The sequence below is a fragment of the Rhipicephalus microplus genome, chromosome 4 (assembly GCF_043290135.1).
Source record: "Rhipicephalus microplus isolate Deutch F79 chromosome 4, USDA_Rmic, whole genome shotgun sequence".
In the NCBI taxonomy this organism is placed as follows: Eukaryota; Metazoa; Arthropoda; class Arachnida; order Ixodida; family Ixodidae; genus Rhipicephalus; species Rhipicephalus microplus.
This window is the reverse complement of record NC_134703.1, coordinates 55255265-55276247: the sequence shown is the minus strand read 5'-3', so window position 1 is coordinate 55276247 and position 20983 is coordinate 55255265. Positions and strand designations below refer to the sequence as shown.

The 20983-nt window shown below is 42.6% G+C and overlaps 1 protein-coding gene across 1 annotated transcript; it reads right to left on the bottom strand.

The window, feature by feature from the left end:
• Positions 1-238: 238 nt before the first annotated feature.
• LOC119171974 (uncharacterized) lies at positions 239-20897 on the bottom strand. The gene is made up of 7 exons (XM_037422894.2): positions 20684-20897; positions 16996-17112; positions 13519-13882; positions 9758-10012; positions 3889-4034; positions 1812-1853; positions 239-648 (listed from the first exon to the last, which is right to left on the bottom strand). The coding sequence occupies exons 1-7, from the start codon at positions 20760-20762 to the stop codon at positions 371-373; spliced, it is 1281 nt and encodes a 426-aa protein (XP_037278791.2). The 5' UTR covers positions 20763-20897; the 3' UTR covers positions 239-370.
• Between the last annotated feature and the right edge of the window lie 86 nt (positions 20898-20983).

Genomic DNA, 20983 nt, shown 5'->3' with positions numbered 1-20983 from the left:
TCAAAGTGACTGGTATGACATTTCTGTTTGCCTTTTCATCAGTTTAGGTACCCCTACATGATAGGTTTTTTATATAGCTTACTGAGTAAAATTTTTTAATATAGCTACAATTTCAAGCAGGCATTCAGTCCAGAGCACTAACTCAACAAAATGCGGGCATATTATTGATTCACTTTAGTCTCCTGACATGGCCCCAGAAATACCTCTGGTTTACAACAGCCAAATTGCACACCACAGGTTTCTCCAGCCACCAAACCTTCATTCAACAAACGCCTACAAATTCATACAGACTTTCCCACACACTAAAGAAAAGCTCTTTCTCACATGCAAACACACAGTCTTTTCCTTACAGCCACTCCTGTTACGATCGCTAAGCCGAAGACAGAGCCGGTCCCACTGGCTCGTAGCGCACCACTGACTGTCGAATGGCTGTAGCCGTCGTGTTGTGGGTCTTGCGGAGGTGTCTGGAAGCTGCACCTGTACTTGCAAAAGAGCGCGGACATACGGGGCACGAGAACGGCCGCAACACAATGTGCGCCCGTTCATGGCCTGCCAGGCCCGCTCGGGACTGAAAGCTGGCTCCGCACTGCTTGCAAATGTGTTGTACCTGCACCGCTGGCTTATCTGTTTCGCCTGCTCCGTCAGTACCTGATCAAAAATAAGAAAGAGCTTTACATGTATGGTTCATGTTTAGACATGGCATAAAATGAAACCTCTTCAGGACACTGCAGGTATATATATCTCTCAAGTTACCAGCACTGGAATTGACCAGTATTCCAATATTGCTTATCAGTATTTCACCCATTGTCACTTGTTTTTTTTTTTTTTCGCTCAGCAGCATCGTTCTATTGGTTTTCTCATCTTTCCTCCACCACTGTGATACATGTGGTTTCCAGAGGCACTGCCTGGTAATGGTTAACTGCAACAAAACTTATTATTGTGTAGAAAGCCTAGTTTCTTCCATATTGTGTAAATACAAAGGAGGCTGTGTGAAAACTGGGAGGAAGCATCACAAAATTCTTATGAAAAGAGCCATTTCTGCTAGTGAAGCAGGCAAAAAAAGAAAAAGACTGGAAACTCTACAATTACTGTTTGTCAAAAGAGATGCATCACCGAAAATGTTCAGCTCTTTGGCATGACCTCTGAGATAAGAGGCACACTGAAACATCCTAGAGGCAATATGTGCCTGAAACTATGTCATAATGATCTATGAAACTTGTTTAGATGCTTAGATAGATTCTATGGAGAGGCTATTTGAAAAAAAAAAAAAAAAAAACACGGAAGTACCAGCCTGGCAGCTTTGCCAGAATCACGCAAGTCTTACATACTACTCGCTCACAACAAATGTACCCAAAGTGAAATTTCATATAAGCTGGTCTTTTTAAATCATCACTGCTTTATTTTTGTCTGGCAGGAAGATATAAATCTTGCATGCCTTCTCGTGCCTGTCATGACTCCAAGACTTTCGTGCTTCCTAACGTTTGACTTTCTCACATGACACACAAGGGTTGACTTTGGCATAGTAGTTGTGTGCCTATCTGCTCCAACCGTGGGGTTCTTTTAACATGCACCTAAATCTGAATACTTGAGCCCCAAGCACTTCTGCCTTTATAAAAAAATGCGGCTGCCGTGACCGGGATCCATTACAGTGACCTCTGGGCCAGCAGTCGAGCACCTCAACCACTCGACTATCGTGGTGGATCAACAGCAAAAATATTATGCTCTAATAGAGCATCGAGGAGTTCATAACTAACTGATGAGTGTAACCATAGTAAGTAAAAAAATAAAACAACCTGAAATAAAATTCTTACCTTCACCATCACCACCAGATGCCTGCTGTCCTCGGTTTTTTGCTGGTAGGGTACAAAAGATTTAAATATTTAGAGCATCACCAGACCTACAACCTCATAATGTTAATGGCTTACACAGCAAAAGCTTTTTACCTCATGAAAATGCATGGCGTTCACACTAGCAAAGCTTGCAGTTTCACCCAAAATGCATAGCAATAATAGCCAGCTGTTGTGCACTGTTTCGTTACAGCATAATATTTAAAGTGGCACACTGCCCACAAGAAACTGCTTCAATTCATACCGCGTAGCAGAATTTACATTCGGCATCGATTCCTCCAAATTCCTGTTGCAGGCAACGGCTGATAGAACGAAGAATAACTGATGTATCATTTCTAGAGTCTTTGAACAACCAAGTTTTCTAACTGAACCGAATGCCTTTTGAAGAAAGATCATTTCCAAACAGCTTGCCAAATACTGAATGTAATTTTCAAATAGGTAATAGTTTCCTGCACAAAAATAATTTCCAAAAAATCAGTTGAATACTGAATGTTTCATTTGTGAAAGAACTGAAATACAAACGTTTGCGTGAACTCCTATTTTTAAAGGAAAGGGGCAAGTTAAACTACGTATAACGTGATTAAAAAATGAAGGCCAACTCGAAAGGAGCTTGTAGATGAGAAACTGCTTTCAGTGTTTTCATATACCGTAAGAGTACAACACCAGATGCACACAAATGTTGAGCTGAGTTGGTACACATCTTTATTTTCCTGAACTTGAGCTAAACTCGCATCAAATCTGAGCACACTGATGGTGATCATGAACACAAACTGAACCAGAAGATATATTTTTTCCAAGTTGAAATCCTGCCTATGATGAAAGACTGAAAATCTGTTTCCCCTATGCATTTACTCCAGAAATATTGAACACTAATATAGCACCAGGGCTTTCACCCAGAAGAGCCACTTGTAGCGATTCTCACTTTACTGTCCTCTTTCAATTATGTCTGCTACAATATGTGTTGCTACTCCTTGAACACTCAAAATAAATCAATACTCGGCAATATAAAATAGTGAGTTTTTTAACCAGGTATTGTAGACTACCATCGACTCTCACTAAACAATACCAGAATAGACCGTGAAAATATGTTCCAGGAGTTCTGTTTTTGAGAGATGAATAAGGCTGCAAACAACAAGTAGGAAACTAATCATGTTAGAGGCAGTTGCCCTGTTTAAGCAGCAGTTCTATTTACAGTGAGTATACCGCATTTGATATATATCTTTGAAATCGTCAGTGTGCATATGCCTCTGATCATATCACTTGTATATTAATTATATTCTGAAAACTCTAATTTCATTAATTTTGCTACTACTGGCATACAATAGATCAGAAAATCAATGTCAAAAGTTTTACTCTCAAATTTCCCACCTATATTTCCTATAAGGATATCAGGAATTTCAAAGTATTTTTTCACATTTTGGCCACGTTTGCTCAAGGAAATTTCCCAGCACTTGGTATGTTAATTCTGTGGTTCCCTTACAAGACAATGTACAGAACTCGCGGATTGAAAAAAACACAATCTTCAATTCCAGCCATATCGGCATAATTCTGATTCAATTAAATACATCAGAGCCAACATCATCTTTAGAGATCAGGTCCGCCGTAACATGATGCGTTTATCTCAAGCAATTGAAAATACCAGTCGTTATACAAAAAAAATTTGATGTCACATTTGAATCAATGCGCACTGTACTTCGTTTTTACAGATCAGAAACTACCTAGGCCCAGCTAGATGCGGTCAAAAGCTGTGACATCACGGCAAATTGCGCAGTAACTTCAATACAGCATCGCCACCTATATTTTCTTTTTGCGTGTTTTCTCACTTAACAAGAGTCTTTTTTGCAGAAAGCATGGGCTCTATGGCAATGTGAAGGAGTAATCTACTAATGCGAGAAAAATATTTTTTTTTTTCTTTAGTGTCCCTCTAAGCTAGCACTTTTCAAAGCAGTGTTTCTTCAGTGAGGACACATTGTGGTTATGACTTCTGGGCATGCCCTGCGAGAAACAGTGGTTTGCCACAGAGAGAAGCAGGTTTACCCACCATTCTTCTGCGAATCCTTGGAATGGATGTTGAGGAAGTGCCGCTTGGCGGCCGATGAAGTGCTGAATGCCTGCGGACATGTTTCCGAGGGGCACGGAAAGGGTCGTTCCCCCGTGTGCGTGCGCTTGTGGGCAAGGAGGTGGGCCCTGTGTAGGTCAGAACCTTAGGCTATAATTCGATTCAGGGAGCAGGCTTACGGAAACAGTCAGAGTCGAGGGCAGCAAAAAAGGGACAAAATAACTGGCACTGCACAAGAACACCTCTTCGAGCGGAAAGAGAACAAGTAGCAAGAATGCAGTGTCTCATGCATACACGACAACATAAACAAAGAATTCGAGTTTGCACAATGCTTACAGTTCGTGGCGCGATGACACTGTCATGGTTCTGTCTCTTGAAGGTGTGTTCAGTGGAATGTGGCAGGCTGCTTCCTTTGATGTTTTGAGGGCACTGGCGCTTGAAATCCAACACGCGTGGTTCACGAATTGTTGATGTCTCATCAGGCCAGTCCATCTTCAACACTCCACCTTCTAGCTTCATAAGTTTCCTCCACTGTTCTTTTGACCAAAACACTTTGTTCATGTGCGACACCGCCCACCTCAGACTGCACGCTCTCGAGCATGCTCTCGCATGTAGCGGATTCATTGTCGCTGAGATGGTGGAGAGATGCTGTCCAGTTCTTCGCATCAATTTGATGTGCAGACGAGCTAATGTACAAGAACTTACATAAAAACCGAAGCTTCCCGGTGCTCAGAAGTGTGAAACCGGATGCCTAACTCCACTTACAGTACACATTAAAGCAAAGAAGCCCTACTGCTATGTAGCGGAGTTTGGCGGGGATCCCTTGGGACACTGCAGCTTCCACCACATGCTAGATGAGCTTGGGTTGTTTTTCAGTTTTTGTACCGGTGCACTCTTATTTAGGTGCAATAAAAATTTGACCAAAACTACCACAACTACCTTTACTAAAAAAAAGATGTCTGCAGATGTGTGCAAACTTTTGTGGCTCGTAAATCAAACACAGATAAACTACATAAGGAAGTTCTGAAACGATAAGAAGTGCTTGGTCTTCTTTTTTTGTTTTTCATTTCACGCATAGCTTCACAAGTGCTTGGACGTCAATCAGCAAAATCTAGAGATGAGCGTATATTCGGATATTCATACAAGTATTACACTATATGAATTCCCTTCGACATAAATTTAGATTATTTAAAATTTTGAAGTATTCGAAATGAACGAATGTCCCAAATATGTACAGTTGGACATACAAAACTTTCCTACAAAGATAATTTCACAGCAGAATAGAGGAGCTAGGCCGTGAAACCACCCATCCAGAAGAAATCCGCACTGCCGTAAAGACTCACTTTAACGTTAAAAGCAAATATTTTCTCCATCTTAATTAATTTTTTTTTTACTCTTGAAAAAGTGTTATAAATGCTCATTTGCTTTAAGAATTTTAATTTTTAAATCTCGATGTGCTGTCTCATACCACTGCTATACAAAACTTACTACTATTCAAAGTTATTTCCATTTCACTTAAAATGAAAGAAATGACATTCACACATGCCTTGCTCCAATTTTTGAAAATAATGCACAAGTTAGTCAAGTCATGGGAAAAATGCTAATTTCCCAAAATAATACCCGATATGTACTATTAGATTTAAAATTATTCGACCAAATCTCTATTTGCTTTGTATTTGCCTACTACCTCAAACTTATTATTTGCTCTTTCACAAAAAAATCTCATTACAGTATAAGCTCGTTCATTTGACACCCCTTCCCCTATTGATTCATAAAATTTGATAATTGAGCTGTGTAATTTCGTCAGCAAGCTATGTATTTTCTAATGGCCTCAAGCACTTGTTGACCTAAATATATTTGGCCGCGACCTAGTTGATTTGGACAATCTTTCATGTGCACCAAGTACACAGTGCTTCAAATGCACGATACATAGAAGCAAAAATGGTGTTTGCAAACAACTGAATGGCCACGGGTCTTCGGAAAGGTTTGATTGCCATCCACAATTGCATTGTTGGCAACCAAGGATTGAGTGGCTGCAGCAAAGTCGTTTCAATTCGATTTTACTCACCATCCATGAAATGCAAGGGTTTTATCTACGATCATGCTCATAGTGACTGGACTCAAAACTGCAACAAGCAGTAGTTTTGTTTCTTCCACATGTCTTTGCAACTGTGTACTCATCATCCATGATTGTGCATTAGCGAGCCAAGTTTATTCAGCAGCAGATGGGTGCTCAGTAGCCTAATTTCAACTTTGGACGTATGCCGCACACGTGCCTTCAGGACTGTATGGTTACTATGATCATGTCTTTAGAAACCACGCCTTTGTTCACAGTGGATGCAGCATTCAGTAGCTTTGTTCCGACCTGGGGCGATGCGTGTGCTATATTATAAAGCTGAGACATTGTGGAAATGTGTAGTAGACGAAGAGCTTCAGCCATAGTACGCATGCTGGCATAAAGATTGCATAATTGATATGTCATCATCATCATCATTATCATCAGCCTGACTACGTCCACTGCAGGACAAAAGCCTCTCTCATGTTCCGCCAGTCAACTCGGTCCTGTGCTTGCTGCTGCCAATTTATACACCCGCAAACTTCTTAATATCATCTGCCCACCTAACCTTCTGTCTCCCACTACCCGCTTGCCTTCTCTAGGAATCCAGTTAGTTACCCTTAATGACCAGCGGTTATCCTGTCTACGTGCTACATGCCCGGCCCATGTCTATTTCCTCTTCTTGATTTCAACTATGATATCCTTAACCCTGTTTTGTTCCCTAATCCACTCTGCTCTGTTTTGATATATACGCACAATCATTTGCCAGCCACTTTGCTGGCAAGAAAACTGTCGCCGCATGTGGTGGTGATGTTGGTGTTGGCAGAACGCAAGAACAGCCAGAGGTTAGAGAGCACTGCGGCTGAAGACAGAAGGGTATTGAGCCTGGTCACACTGTGAACTAGCAAATGACGAAAATTGTGGCTTGTACACAGCTATAAGTGCTGGATTTACGTATTTATCAAAAAAATGAAAATGCATTGTTGCAGTCGACACTTGCTTACTACTTTCTGGATACTTTCAATAACTTCGCATTTGGTTGAATCGGACATTTTTTTTGTTTTTGTCCCATGAACTCCATATTGGCAAGTTTTGAATGTTAACAGAAATCGTATTAAAAGTGCTGCATAAACTTGAGCTGTGTGAATAGCAATGTTTTGTGTTGCAAAGTGAATCTGAATATTGAAGTGCGAATCGAATCGAATACTTCGAAACAAAACAGTAAAAAAAATAAGTTGCAGAGGATTCCTAAGCATATACTTAAGATATCAACACGAAAGTGTTTCTTTTGTTTAGATTGATAAAGCACTGCCGAGGTGCTTCGAGGTGCTTCATTCTCCATCAAGAATGAGGAAATGTAGAGAATGAACTGTATTTATGCACATGATTTGGTGCAACCAGAGTGTTGCTGACAACACTCTACGTGTGAAGGGAAAGAATGCTATTTCCTCAGTCTCTCCTCCTCTTTAAACTTCTGTGCAAGCCCAACTGATATGGTATACAAGGGGGTTCACTCTTTGAGTCTGAAGTTCCACATCTGCCTCATAACTGAAATTTCAGATGCTAAGAATTTTCACTGTGCGATTTTTTCAGAGTTCCTGTCTGAACTTTAGGTCAAATACGACATCACATACATGTAGGAACCAGCGTTTTCTTGAGTCAATACACTGACAACTGTAGCATAACCTGAAAGGCAGCTTAGCCGCAATGCGAAAAAGTAATGGGGTTAAGCATAATAAAAATCAGAAGAAACAGTATTTAAATTTCCTGTCTCCATGAAGTTCAAATAGTTTTAAAAGTAATATTCCAGTGCAAATCGAATAACAAACAATACTCTAAAAATATTCGAAATTTCGAGCATTCGTGCACTCCTTGCATAAATGGAACAGTGTTAACAGTGTTTCAATTGGTAAATATTGTATTAGGGTAACAGTTATGCAGACCCTCACAGTTTGACAAAAAGTTTGTGAGCCATACTGCCATGTGAAGGAGGACAACCAGCTAAGTGGACTAGCACACAGCACAGGGGTGACACATAATTTATACCAATGATACAGAAAAGCACAAGATTATTTTAGTGTATGCTCCCTTAAAGCACTTTCACCTCAGTATGCATGAGCTAGAAGTGCATTTTTGTTTATTAATTCAATTAGTCAAACTTCATTAGTATAGGCCAACTTTAGGTGTACTAATGGTTAAAACGTAGTGGCGAAAAATCCTCGACCTAGTCTTATAGAGACCGATGCATTCGCGGACTGTTTAAGCCGTAGTGTTCAACTTATTCCTACCAGTTAGAGCGTATGAACTGCGTACTGCGATAACATTCTACACCAAAAAATTTTACTGCCCGGTTGAACTTTCAGATTCCACAGTGTGCCGCGAACGATTTTCCGTCATGTTGATAAGTGCAGAGATCCGCCAATCAGTTCTGATTCTGACTTCGACTCCGACTTCCCCGCGATTGCAGCAATGACTTAGTGGGTAATTATAGGGAAAAAAACGAAGGCGAGGTGGCGACCACCAACAAATGTGCCGGTTTGACTTATCGCCGACAAAAAGCCTTATCACAGTAAGCATCTTCAGCTATCTACTCTTGCACACGTGTGTTGTAGCGCCACTTTAACCATACTGCACGCTTTTAGTAGGTGACTACCTAAACGCGCTGGGCCACCGATCGCTTCCGGTTCGTTGTTCAGTGTACACCTATTCACAAAAACACAAGCAGCTCGCTGTAGCAAAGTTTAGCATTGCGGGTCACGGGTACAGAGAAACCTATGCCAACACTCACACTGTATAGCAAGCATAATGCTGTTATAGCCACAATGCATATTTTCGTTCAGCGACAGACCAAACGTTCCTCTGCTCATTGCCAGGACTTCTAGATGCGAACAGCGCATCACTTGCAGAAAGCTTGTCATCCCCACATTAACCCAACAGGCTACTCGCCGCATCTGTGCGTGGTTCGAAGCAGAGTGGGTATACTCTACTGCAAGCGGATCGGCAGTCACGGTGTGCGCAGAGTAGGCCAAGCGATGCATGCAACTAGCCATGCAGTAAACGACTTGGCTCTCTGCGACCCTATGGCACTAAAAGAAAAAAAACTGCACCAGTTTTCACTTAGAAGCAGACCGTAGAACAACTGTATCATACTGCGTATCTCGGACCCCGCAGTAGTTTCAAATGCGCCTTGGCTTCACCACCGCGTGCGATCCGACGATTGTGCGAGAGTGACAGAATACTTTCTGCACTTTGGCGAAATGAAAGAAATGGCTTTGCAGTGGGCTCTTTACGCAATACTTCTTGTGGCAATGAATTTATTCCTTTGTTGGCGGCGATGGCGCATGTCAGAAGATACGAATTTGTATATGGCGGTTTATGCATAGTATGTTTAGTGCATAGTTATGTCGCTGTCCCCGTCAGGTATGTATTAACAGGGTTTCACTGTACTTCATTTAGTTATTAACACATTCATTTAAAATTTTTTTTAGTTTAGCATACGCTCCATGAAAGTACCACCACATAGAATCGCAAGACCCAGAACTGAAGTGCATAGGTTATATACTTATTTATCTACTCATTTATATTTTACTGTTTATTGTTCATTAACTATATCCTTTTGGTTTTAGTAAGCCAATGGTGCTCAAATTTTCGTGGCACATACCTGCTAGACATTTCCTGCTGAGTAGGCCACCACTGATTAGGTAACTGTTTGCAGAGTTACGAATGCCACGAATCACCGAGTGGCATAAGGTTCACTGTAGGGAAACCGCTTGCTGATGGTGAAAGAAGCCTCACCTGATGGCGAAATTCAGGCCGCAGGTAAGGCATCGAAATGGGCGCTCGCCGGTGTGCACACGGCCATGGCGTTTCAGGGCCATGGAGGAGAAAAAGCGTTTGCCACACAGCTCACACGGGAACCGTCGCTCTTCCTCATGGCTGAAGCGGTGCTCGACTAGGGTGCTCAGCTGCAGGTAGCCCTTGCCGCATACCTCACAGACATAGGGAGCCTTGCGCCCGTGTCCTGATTTGTGGGCCTGCATCTCCTTGTAGCTGCAAAATAAAGCACAGGAAAAGGGAGTCTGCCAGCCAAATCAGCCATCACAAATCCAATCTGGTTCTCGAAACCGTTCGACAAGTTCATTGTGTGGGTTCATTTTTGTGACTCGAGTGACCAGACTGCAATACGGGAAGAACGCAAGAGCACTCGCAGACTTAGAATTGGTTATTAAGGGTGAGCAAATAGTGAACTTTAAAAAAGTGATGTTCTAAAATTTTTTAAATTTTAAAAGAGCAAATAGTGAAGTTCTAAAATTCACTATTCAAATACAAATCGAATAGCAATGACAAAAAATATTAATACGTCATTAGAATAGTTCTCTAATAGACCTTTGCATCGGGCGAGGAGGTCCTGTCTGGCAACCAATGCATTTCTCCTCTCTGGCTTGCGAGCCACGGCTTGGAGTATGTGTGTCGTTGCTGGTATGCGTGGCGTTATCGAGCAACCTACCAGGTATAAAGCCAACCTGTGGATTTTGTTTTTCTTCATTGCTATGACGGCCAAGAGTTATCAGGGAACCACTGCACTGTTTTTGGGTGCAGTAACAACTACAGAAAAAGGAAACTGCTGTCGAAAGAAACATGCCATGTGCATCACCAGACGCGAAGTTCTTCAAGTTACCTTGTTTTCTTCAAGTTACATTGAATTCTTCAAGTTATTGTTTTCCTGTTGACAAGGAGCAGCGGCTTCTATGGCTTGCAAAATTAAACAGGAAAAACTTTGTACCTTCTGCAGGTACTCGTGTATGTTTTCAGGTTATAAATATATTTTGCAGGTTAGTTGGGTAATGACAAATATGCCCATTTCTTTTTATAATATTATGTGATATATAGAAATCAAATTTCAGTCAAATTGTTTTGAGACATATTAAAATGAACTAATATTCATATCAAATATGTTTTATGAAAATATTTTTTGCAAACTCTGGTTGTTTTTTATATGTTCTGGCATTATTTATTGTAACTGATGAACAGCTTTCATTCTAAATTAAGCGAACAATGAGCAGTCACTGTACCTGCCATTGCGAACAATTCCACTAGTTGCTTTGTACTGTCACCGACGCTCTTCAGAGAAATAAAATCAATGCTTATGGCCCCCTTCAGTCATCACAGAGCTGGGCTGGGCTGCTGATATTCCCAGCAACTGGTGGGTTGGTAGCTCATTACATTTTCTTCATTTTGTCCATATCACAGCTGTTACTGTTATGACAGCCTTGAGGATATGATGCCACAAAATGAACAGCCACGAATCAACAGCACCTGCTAGCTACACACAAACCTAAATATAATAACAAACACCGATATAACAATATATCAGTTATAGTGAAGTAAATGGAGAACAGTCTTGCAATAGATAAAGTTGGTACACACTGTTATAACTAATTTTCAGATATAATGAACATATTTTTGTAAAGATGCAACTTTGTGATCATGAGGTTTGAGTGCAATGGCGTTTGAATTCATCAACATTACAAGTGTCACTTTTTTACAGCTCTAAGGACCTTATTCTGTGGCATAGGGTGACCACAATTTAGCAGCTTATTCTAGCTATTCACCTTCACCATTTGCGTTCTCCACAATCACAAGACCAGCATGCTTTATGCCTCCCTAACTTGAACATCCAAATATGCCACATGAAGTAGTACTACTTGGTTTACTTCCGTATCATTTTTCTGCTCTATGGCTTATATAACATCATTTTCAGGTGTGCTGAGCATGTCTACCACCAGACACGTGAGAGAAGCACCTCGGTAGTACAGTATGTCCATTACTTAGACACTGCAATAAAATCGCCGGAGCCACGAAATAAAAAGCTGGCTCCAAGGCAAGAGAAAGGCAATCAAGGACAACTACCGTATTTACTCGCGTAATGATCGCACTCGCATAATGATTGCACCCCTAAACTTTGTGGTCTAAATTCGACTTTTTTTTTTTTTCCCCGCGTAATAATCGCACCCTGAACTTGCCGCATCGACATGTCATGTGCCACGTCTAGCTAAACGCGCCTATCATTGTTTCTGTGATCTGAAAGCGGACATCGCTATGCTAATGCTGTAAATTTACTTATTTAAATAAAAGCATTCCTTATTTAGATGAAAGAAACTGTTTTGACGTGTGTGACGTACCCACAACCTCCATAACTGATGCAAAGAAGAAAAAAAAAGCGGTGGCTTCACTCCATGGAGCGCTTCGCTCCGTCAGCCGCCATGTTTGTTTTGACATCCCACACTGTTACAGCGGCGGCCGCCTGTTGGTCGACCTGTGTTCATCCCGCAGAAATGTTTTTTTTTTACCTGAAACCACATTTTTTTTTTTGGTGTGCTTTGTGATCGTCTGTTGAAGCGCCATTTCACCGTGGGGCGGTATGCAAGCTTTACTGCCGCGTTCAAGCTGAAGGCACTTGACTACGCATTAGAGCACGGCAACCGTGCTGCCGGCAGACATTTCGGCGTCGACAAAATCCAGATCCGATATCCGATTTTAAGTGCAACATGCTCATGGCTACTAACAGCACGCAATGGGCTTTCCGCGGACCCAAATCTCGCAAGTTCCCTGACATTGAAAAGGTAGTCCTTGAATACGTGAAGGACATGCGCAAGGACGGTTATGCAGTATCATTAGACATGATACAGACACAGGCGTGCTCAGTTTCCCGGAGGCTGGGAATAGTCACAAAGGACTTCCGCGCCAGTTCCGGCTGGACGACACGCTTCATGCGGCGGAATGGACTGTCGGTGGCATTTCCAACGCGCTCGACGGAACGGAAGATGACCCTCTGTGGGACAGTCCTGGAAGCATCTGGCGACCCTCGTGCTCCTCTCGGGTCGCCAGAACGTCCAACCCGAGCAAAACGAACGCCAACCGGAAGTGCGCCGCGGGGGGGACGGAGCAGCCCGAGAAAAACGAGCGCTCTCTGGCTGGCTCTGGCAGCCCACGGGTAGCCAGAAGTCGAAAATCGAAGAGCCTCAGTGAAGACACTGCCGGTTCTGACAGGGAATTGTGCGGCGGCGACACTGACGCCAGTGATGCTTCGGAGTCTGAATGAACATTAGGGGGTCAGAGAGGTAAAAAATAAAAGGGCAGTGTGCCATGCATGTAGCTCCTGCGTAATGCGTGCATTTTATTACAAAGGTAAGCCTTTATTTACTTTTATTTTTGGTTATTTTCATGACAGCTACCGTAAAAATTCTCATTAACAACTTTTTTGCGTTTCCGGTGCTCAAAATATTTTTTCACGAAAAATTTACCCCTCGTAATGATTGCATCCCGAAGTTGGAGCCGATTTTCCGAAAAAAAAAGTGCGATCATTATGCGAGTATATACGGTATGTGAAGTTGGGAAACTTTCAGTTACTATGCAGGGTGGGCTCAGTTTAGGCAGAGCACTGGTAATGAAAGCTCCCTAAGGCAACACTTGTCTTACTGTGAACATAACAGGGGCATTCGACAACAACAAACACGCAGTGAAGGTGAGGAAATGAGCACAAATTTCCCACTCACGTCATGAAGGATTCCTGGCAGATGGAACATTTGAAAGGTTTTTCAGGCTGTGAGTGCATTATCATGTGCTGCTCAAGGGTGTCTCGGCGAGTGAAGTGAGTGCCGCACTCGGGACAGGGAAACAGCGCCTCTTGGCCACCTTCGTGAGTCCGCAGGTGTCTCGCAAGGGACGTCTGGTCGAGGTAGTGTGCATCGCAGAGATGGCACGACAGTGGCCGGCGGGCATGCATGCGACGGTGCCGCGCAAGGCTGGAGCCCACGTATGTCTCGAACGGGCAGTCGGGGCACGTGTGCTTGATCCGTGGGCCCTCGTCCATTTCCTCCCCGAACTCGCGAAGCTCCTCGTCCCCCTCCACCATTTCCACTGCAGCAATCACAAGTGGCCGAAAGAGCTTGTTGGTGGTGAATGATAAGAAGTTCTGCATTTAGTGTGTCAGTGTACATCTACCAGGAGGCATACATAAGAGCCCAAGCCAGTTTACAACCTACTTGAAGAAACTTGTGCCATACTTGACAGTGCACCTCAGTGTTCCTTCTGTTTATTTCGATGAATGTTGACCTCAGAGATTCTTAGTAGTTTTCAACCATGAAGCCTTTGATGTCATTGAATGGCAGTTCATTGTTCTCTAGAATCACATTTGACTTTTGATTTGCTTGCTTTAAGAGTGCAATGTTTGCTCTCTTCTATTTTGTCACTTAGCAGTACACGTACATGTTTTCCTGTGGATCTTCACATGTTTCGGTTGCTTTCTCTCTTTTTTTTTTTGGTCTGTTGGGGCTCAAACTACTTTTGAAACTTTTCGCTCTAGGCCCAATGTTCACAATTTTGATGGAATAAACATTGATTAACTCATATTAAAACACAAGCAGCATTGGGGATTTTAAGCTGCTTAGAGCTCTTGCACAGATATACTAAATCAAAATCTTCGTACAGTGTGAAAGTAACGGGAATATCATTTTATATTCTGGCACTGCCTCATTGTACAAGAATGCCTTTGTGCATGATGCCCAGGTATGAATTTGTGCAGTGAAGCATTTCCAATTACTATTCACCGGTGAATTCCTGACCTCCTTTCAATATATACAAGCCATAGTAGCATTCCAGAGGCAGTAAATAGTGCGACAGTGTCGTCGTTTTTTTCTTCCTTTGTCCCTGTTTGTAAGTGTGTCCCATTTTTCGCATTAGGATGAACGAATACTAACTAGCCCGAATGGTTGTCTTGCTACAAAAAATAAGTAACGTAACTACAATAACCAAAACAGTGCAATTTAGTACCTCATTAACGCACAATCATGACATTATATAGCTTCAAACGATCCAATATGAACAGTGTGGCCAGACTGTATTTGAGCATCTGGCTAAATTGTAAATCAGAACTCCATGCGTACTGATGGCCACTAGTTACACATAAAGCATGATAATTAGTGATATAACAATGAGAATGTGGTGCGAGTAAACTGGCTGATCATGCTGGCTTACAGCCGGAACAATGTGTTAGCTGTGGGCAGTAAAACTGCCGGGGGTGGCACACTGAAGATGTGCCCTCTCCGAAATTTCTTTTCGTCCATGGGATACACAGACGCCAAAGGCCGACTCTGGTGATTTTTCGAGGTCAGTGGATCTCAATGACATTCACTGGGTACGTTCATTTGCACATTTGCTCCATTCATGCCAAATTGCACGCTTGAGAGTTTTGCAGCTATTTTTCAAATGCATTTCATAGCTTGCCTTCAAACGCCCACCTCGCTTGACAGAATTAACAGTATGCATGTGACATGTGGGGTCTCAAAATGGTGAGCACCATGCTCTTGGAGTGAACAGACACAGCAGATGTGGTCGGAACGAACCAAACAAGACACATTTATTTAACTACTTTTAGAATGACGATATCGTCAGCCAAATTATTATAACATCAATCGTGATCAACCCGCTAAGACATCCTTACCCAATATTAGACAACACTCAACAACATGACAAACAAGGCGGTCTCGCCAACGCCTGACTCACCACAAGCGCCCCCGGCAAACAACCCGCGGTGCTGTGCACCGGGGTCCTACTGCGGGAGACAACCGTTTGCGCCAAACGCCACCAGCGAAAGACTCGCTCAATTCTCTCGTTCCGCCACCAAGGCCTGCTGCCAAGGGTCACCGCCGGCGCTATCAATCTAACCATGATGATGATAGTGGTGATCAACGCTTGCGCACACAACGCCACCTACCGCTCAATGATTGTGAACCCGAAATGCGGCTTTTGTGCGAGACACGTGCGCCATGCGGCGCAAGTAACTTTACACCGAGTGTCAGCACCCTAAGAGACATTGATTTTTTCAAGCAATCGAAGTGACGGAACTGATGTGCCACTGCAGCGTCTGCTTGTCTGCTATGATTGTGTGGGTTAAGCCGGTGCTTCCTTTGTTGAGCATGCAATTTCTTTTTCCGTTTGTGTGGGCGAGCAATGGGTGACAAGTGGTGTTGAGTTGTACGTCGCACACACTCCGCCATATATTCACCATAACAGCGTAAGCGTTTTAGCCAATCGCTCAGGCACAAATTTGCACAGCCTGGGCAAGTAGTGCCATCTGGTGGAGTTAAGCCAACCACTGCAGACAAATACGAAAATCTGTCCGGCTTCATCGAAGAGGAACGGCGACGCTTGTTGACCTCAAAATGCATCTGCATTGTACCTGTCATTGTTTGACAGCTCCGCAGAGCTTGTGCATGAGACACGACATCACAGACACGGTGCAGTATTGTTGGCATGCTGACCTATCCACTGAGCGTCTGTTCTTTGCGACTTTTTGCGGTTTCCATACTCCAAGCTGGCGGTACAGACATGCCTTGCAGGATTTGCAGCTCTAGCAAAGTATTACGTCATACATAGACAGTGTACTCAACTAGATTTCGGTTTTAATACTAACATATTGTTTTGATTAAGAACTATTTTGGAATTTGTTGCGTGTTTCAGCTATCGGGCCCATAACAAGAGTGTCTCAGGAACATATAAAGCAGCATTAGCCTGACATGATGAAAAAATTGCCGGAGTTCGCCCTTAACCACATCTACCTATCAGTGCAGATTACCGAAACGAATTTCTGCCTACACCCATGGCTGGCGAATGATGAGCAGCAGAAGTACCTAGAAATCTACACCCCCAATATCCAGATGGCTGTTTCAACAGAGAAGCCTGTCATGTTGCATCTTCATCTATGTTTTTTAGTCAATAAAAGAATGTCTTCTATGGCAAGAAATGTACAAGATGTCATCTTTAGCATCTATGATTTATAGTTTAAATGGGGTTTCCACACTCACAACATTACCTATGTTCTGTAATTCGAACCAGCTTGAAGAACAGTTATATTGCTGAGTCATCTTTCTGCATGAGGAGGTCAATGAATTGTTAATATATGTTGGCATGTCTGAATGCCAATATAGTATCTGCAAACTAGAAGAGCACCAGCTAATGTTTTTGCCACTTACCTTTACAAAGGATTCCATTTTCATCATCGGATCCATTGGCGGCATCATTAGTGTCAAAATCAGGGGCGTCATATTCAACGCTGTCGCCAGCATCTCCACCATCAGGTTCAGGTATACCTGCAAGTTGACATTATATAAAGAACAAAAACCAAGACATCTAGTGAATGAACATACAGATGTGTTTGTCACAGCCAATGACAAAGGAGAACACAAATAGACTGAGGAAATAATTGTTGGAAATCTAGCCATGGACCTTATCTTGTGAATTTAAAAGGGACATTAAGGCTAATAACAATTTATGTCAGAATGAATGGTCAGTGCTGGAAAATGTCTAAACTGTCATTATTGCAGGCATCAGTGCTTTAGCAATCCAGAAATTAGGGTAAAAGTAGAACATGATTCGCACAATCAATGGGACATTCTGGAACACAAGCCTGATGATGTATGATGACCTTAGTACAACGCAACACAAGTACTCAAACTGCTCATGATGAAACAGAATGCTTCAGTGCATTACAAGATGGAATAAAATACAACTAGAATATTTCATTCTGATTTATATAATACAGAGCTTCTTGACGTTACCCTTGAGAATGATGTAAGTTTAATTTTCATTGGGCTGAAGCCCCTTGCTCTGTTGCACTGCAGCACGGGCTGTCAGGCAATACACCGAGTAATGTGCTAGCAGTATGCAGACAATAAAAACATGATTTTCTTTCAAACTAATAATTTCCACGGCAAAACAAGCTATGAGGTTTCTGGGACCTCATTTCAACGGTACACGCTAGTTGTTTGCCTGTAGTGTCCCTTTAAATAACTTATGCTTTAAATAACAGAATGAGAGAAAAATACTGTTCAAATGTAGCTTTCAGGCCAAGGTTGCCAGGTCAAATCCAAAAAATTGAAAAAACTAGCCAAGAAATGTTGCCAACTGAAGCCAGAAGTAGCCATGTATGTATGAAAACAACCATGACATGTTTACTTAAATGAACAAATACAAAAGTTTTTTCCACAGAACTGCAAACAGTGCAGCATGACCACTTAAATGACAATTTCTGAGAGTCAAGCATAAATGCTTGGCTTTAGCAATCATCTCATGCACAATGACTAAGTTTCTGGCGATGTTGCGAAAAGCCGCCAGGCCTGCACGGAAAGTGCGACAGTCACCGCAAAAGCTGGAAGAGCGCCTTTCTCATAGCAAACACTCTTTGGACTACTAATACAAGTTCACTTGCAGGGTACCCACTACTCCATTAATTTATTCGGTGGCTGATGACGATGAAGAATTATGGCTGAGCTCTTTGTAATGGGTTGGAAGCATTCAGCAACTCACTTATAATGCAATTCATATTGTGTGACACCTGGTTACAGAATTTGCACTTTGTGATTCCAGATTGCTATTTTACTTTTCTACTATGTTTAATTTGTATAAGTTATACAGTTATTTCTCGAAATAATGCTTGTACATATTGTTTTTGTGTGGAGGACTTTCGAGCACTGGCATGGCTCAGTGGTAGAATACTGGGCTGGCACAGTGAGGACCCAGGTTCAAACTCTGTTCAATTATCTTAGGTATCTTTTTTTTTTGCTATATCGATTATGCACACTGGCGGCAGACAACTATGGCACCCTTATGTGGCTTCACAACAGCTGTCGCAATAAAATGAGACTCTCTCTAACCATCTTTAGCGACTTTCCTTAAAAGGAGTGTAAGTAACAGCCTCAGTACATTAAAAATGAATATTGCATAAGTGTGCTCAATATCGCAGTTGCTGTCACTGTTACAATTACTTCTAGCTTGACAATGAAGTCTGAGTATTTAACAGTCCTTAGTCACAACATATGGAGCACACAAAGCAGGGCTGTGCAAAAAAAGCACAGACAAAGAAATGCAAGTACACAGGATGTGCACAAATTTGCCTTTCTTTGCAAGTTCTTTTTTTATTTTTCACACAATTCTGCTAGGTTCGAGAATGCAACAACTAGCCCAAGCAAGAGCTTTAGTGTTCCTTAGTTGCAGTTCGTGCCTTGTCCCAAGAAATGATGCATACATTTCTTCAGGCATCCATTTGCTGATGCCAATGAGAAAAGAATGCGGAGCAGTTTTAATTGTCTTGTCCACTTCCTATTATGTATAAAAGGCATTCAGCAATAGGTGGCCTTCCTATTGAGGTCCCATGCAACCAGTTTTTCTCGTTTTCTCAGAGACTTAGGCATGTGTCTAAGAATGTTCCCATTTGTTTATTACAAGTGCTGAATTCGATTTTGGGAGCTTTAAACACACGTTGACCATCGTGTTTTGATATCAAACACTCAAACAGCAGTGGCTGCAACGTCAAGGGATATTGATAATTTGGTCCAAATCGAGAGAACTAGAAAATAGCCAAAATTTGGTCAAGTAGCCAGGCCACTTTTTCTATCGCCAGCCGGCTAAGAAAACTAAGCAAGCCTGGAAATTCTGTTTCAGGCTGCAAACTTTCATTGTGCCAAACAGCAACAAACACTTCTGTTCAATTATTTAGCCTCAAAGGCAAAGGACAAGATCAGAACGATTCCATACAGTCAAGCTCATCTAGATCTGGTTCACCGAAATAGTTCTCTCAAGCAACAGTTCTCATTATGGCACTTGATAGCCCCGCTACGTAACGTGCCACACACAGAAGCAACATGACAAGGGATACATCACGTTATGTGGAAGTCAGTTCATCCCCCATTTTCGATAAATACCAAGTCAAACGTACATTGCAGAAAGCAATGTGATTCAAATTTGTTCATTAAAGAAGTACGCGAAACAAATAAAGAACCTTTAAGTTATATGACTAACATGCAAATAATTGTGAAAGAGAACCTAAACCCATTTGCAGTTACGAAAGTTGAGCTCTATTTTAGAACCATGCATTTGGTCACATGCTGAGCGACCAACCGAAATCTATGGCCGGGAGAGAGATTATTTTTCATGCCAGCGCCAGCTTTCTAGAGTCCTTCACGCAGTGAGAGAGAAAAAAAAAAGGGGGGGGGGGAGATTTAACACCTTCGCAAAGCAAACGAAACTAAGCTAAGGCAGGACTTTCAGCCAACAATCTGTAAGAATGCGAGTTGGATCGAGAAATTATGGATGAAACTAAAAGGTTAATGTATTCGCCGGAAGGCAGCTAGCCCATCGAACGACCTTTGCAAAGCCGCACTTGTTCGATTCGGTCCGCAATGCCCGCGGTGGACGAGGCAAAACCTCGTTCAGCAAATACAACTTGCGGTATAGCGAGATACCTCACGTTGTTATTTAAAAGCACGCACTTTGGGTAGCGCCACACAGCACTCGATTTGCTTCAAAGGCAACAGGCCACTGTGTGAACGCAGGCTTTATATTGGCGTCACCGAGTAACGCAAAAGAGATGAAACCTATTTCTTTTCTCATTTTTCTCCAGCCCCGCCCGATAAGTATTGCCGAAAACGTTCAAGAGACCTCGCCGACGGCGCTCTAAACTAGACGGCGAAACAAAGTGTAAACAGAGAGCAACCGGTTCTGCCACATATACAGTTAGACACATCACGGTAGGAGGGACGAAATGGCATAGTTTCGTGCATTAGGGGTGCTCATGGGGATGAAGAAAGTGCGGCATGCAGTTCGTAACAAGGCGATCCCAGCTGGTAAGCGCGAAAGCGACTAGCCGGCAAATGCTTTCAGTACTGGCTGTTGGCTGAGCGTCGCTCGACGAAAGTTGGCGATCTTCCGGCTCCCGGGGTTGTGGCCACTCTCCGTCGCTCATTTAGCTGCGTTGAACAGAATGGCGTCCACAGATGCAAGTGGTTGTGCATTCACGTCCGAGCTCACTATGCGAGGAGCGAATTATTAATATTAACCGTTAAATCAGCGCCTTAACGCGCTGATATGTACCAGCCCGCATAAGCGCAGACGCCATAGAACAGCGGACAGCAATCAGCGCCGCTAGCGCCGCTTTCGACCACTCTTTTGATAAAGATACGTTAT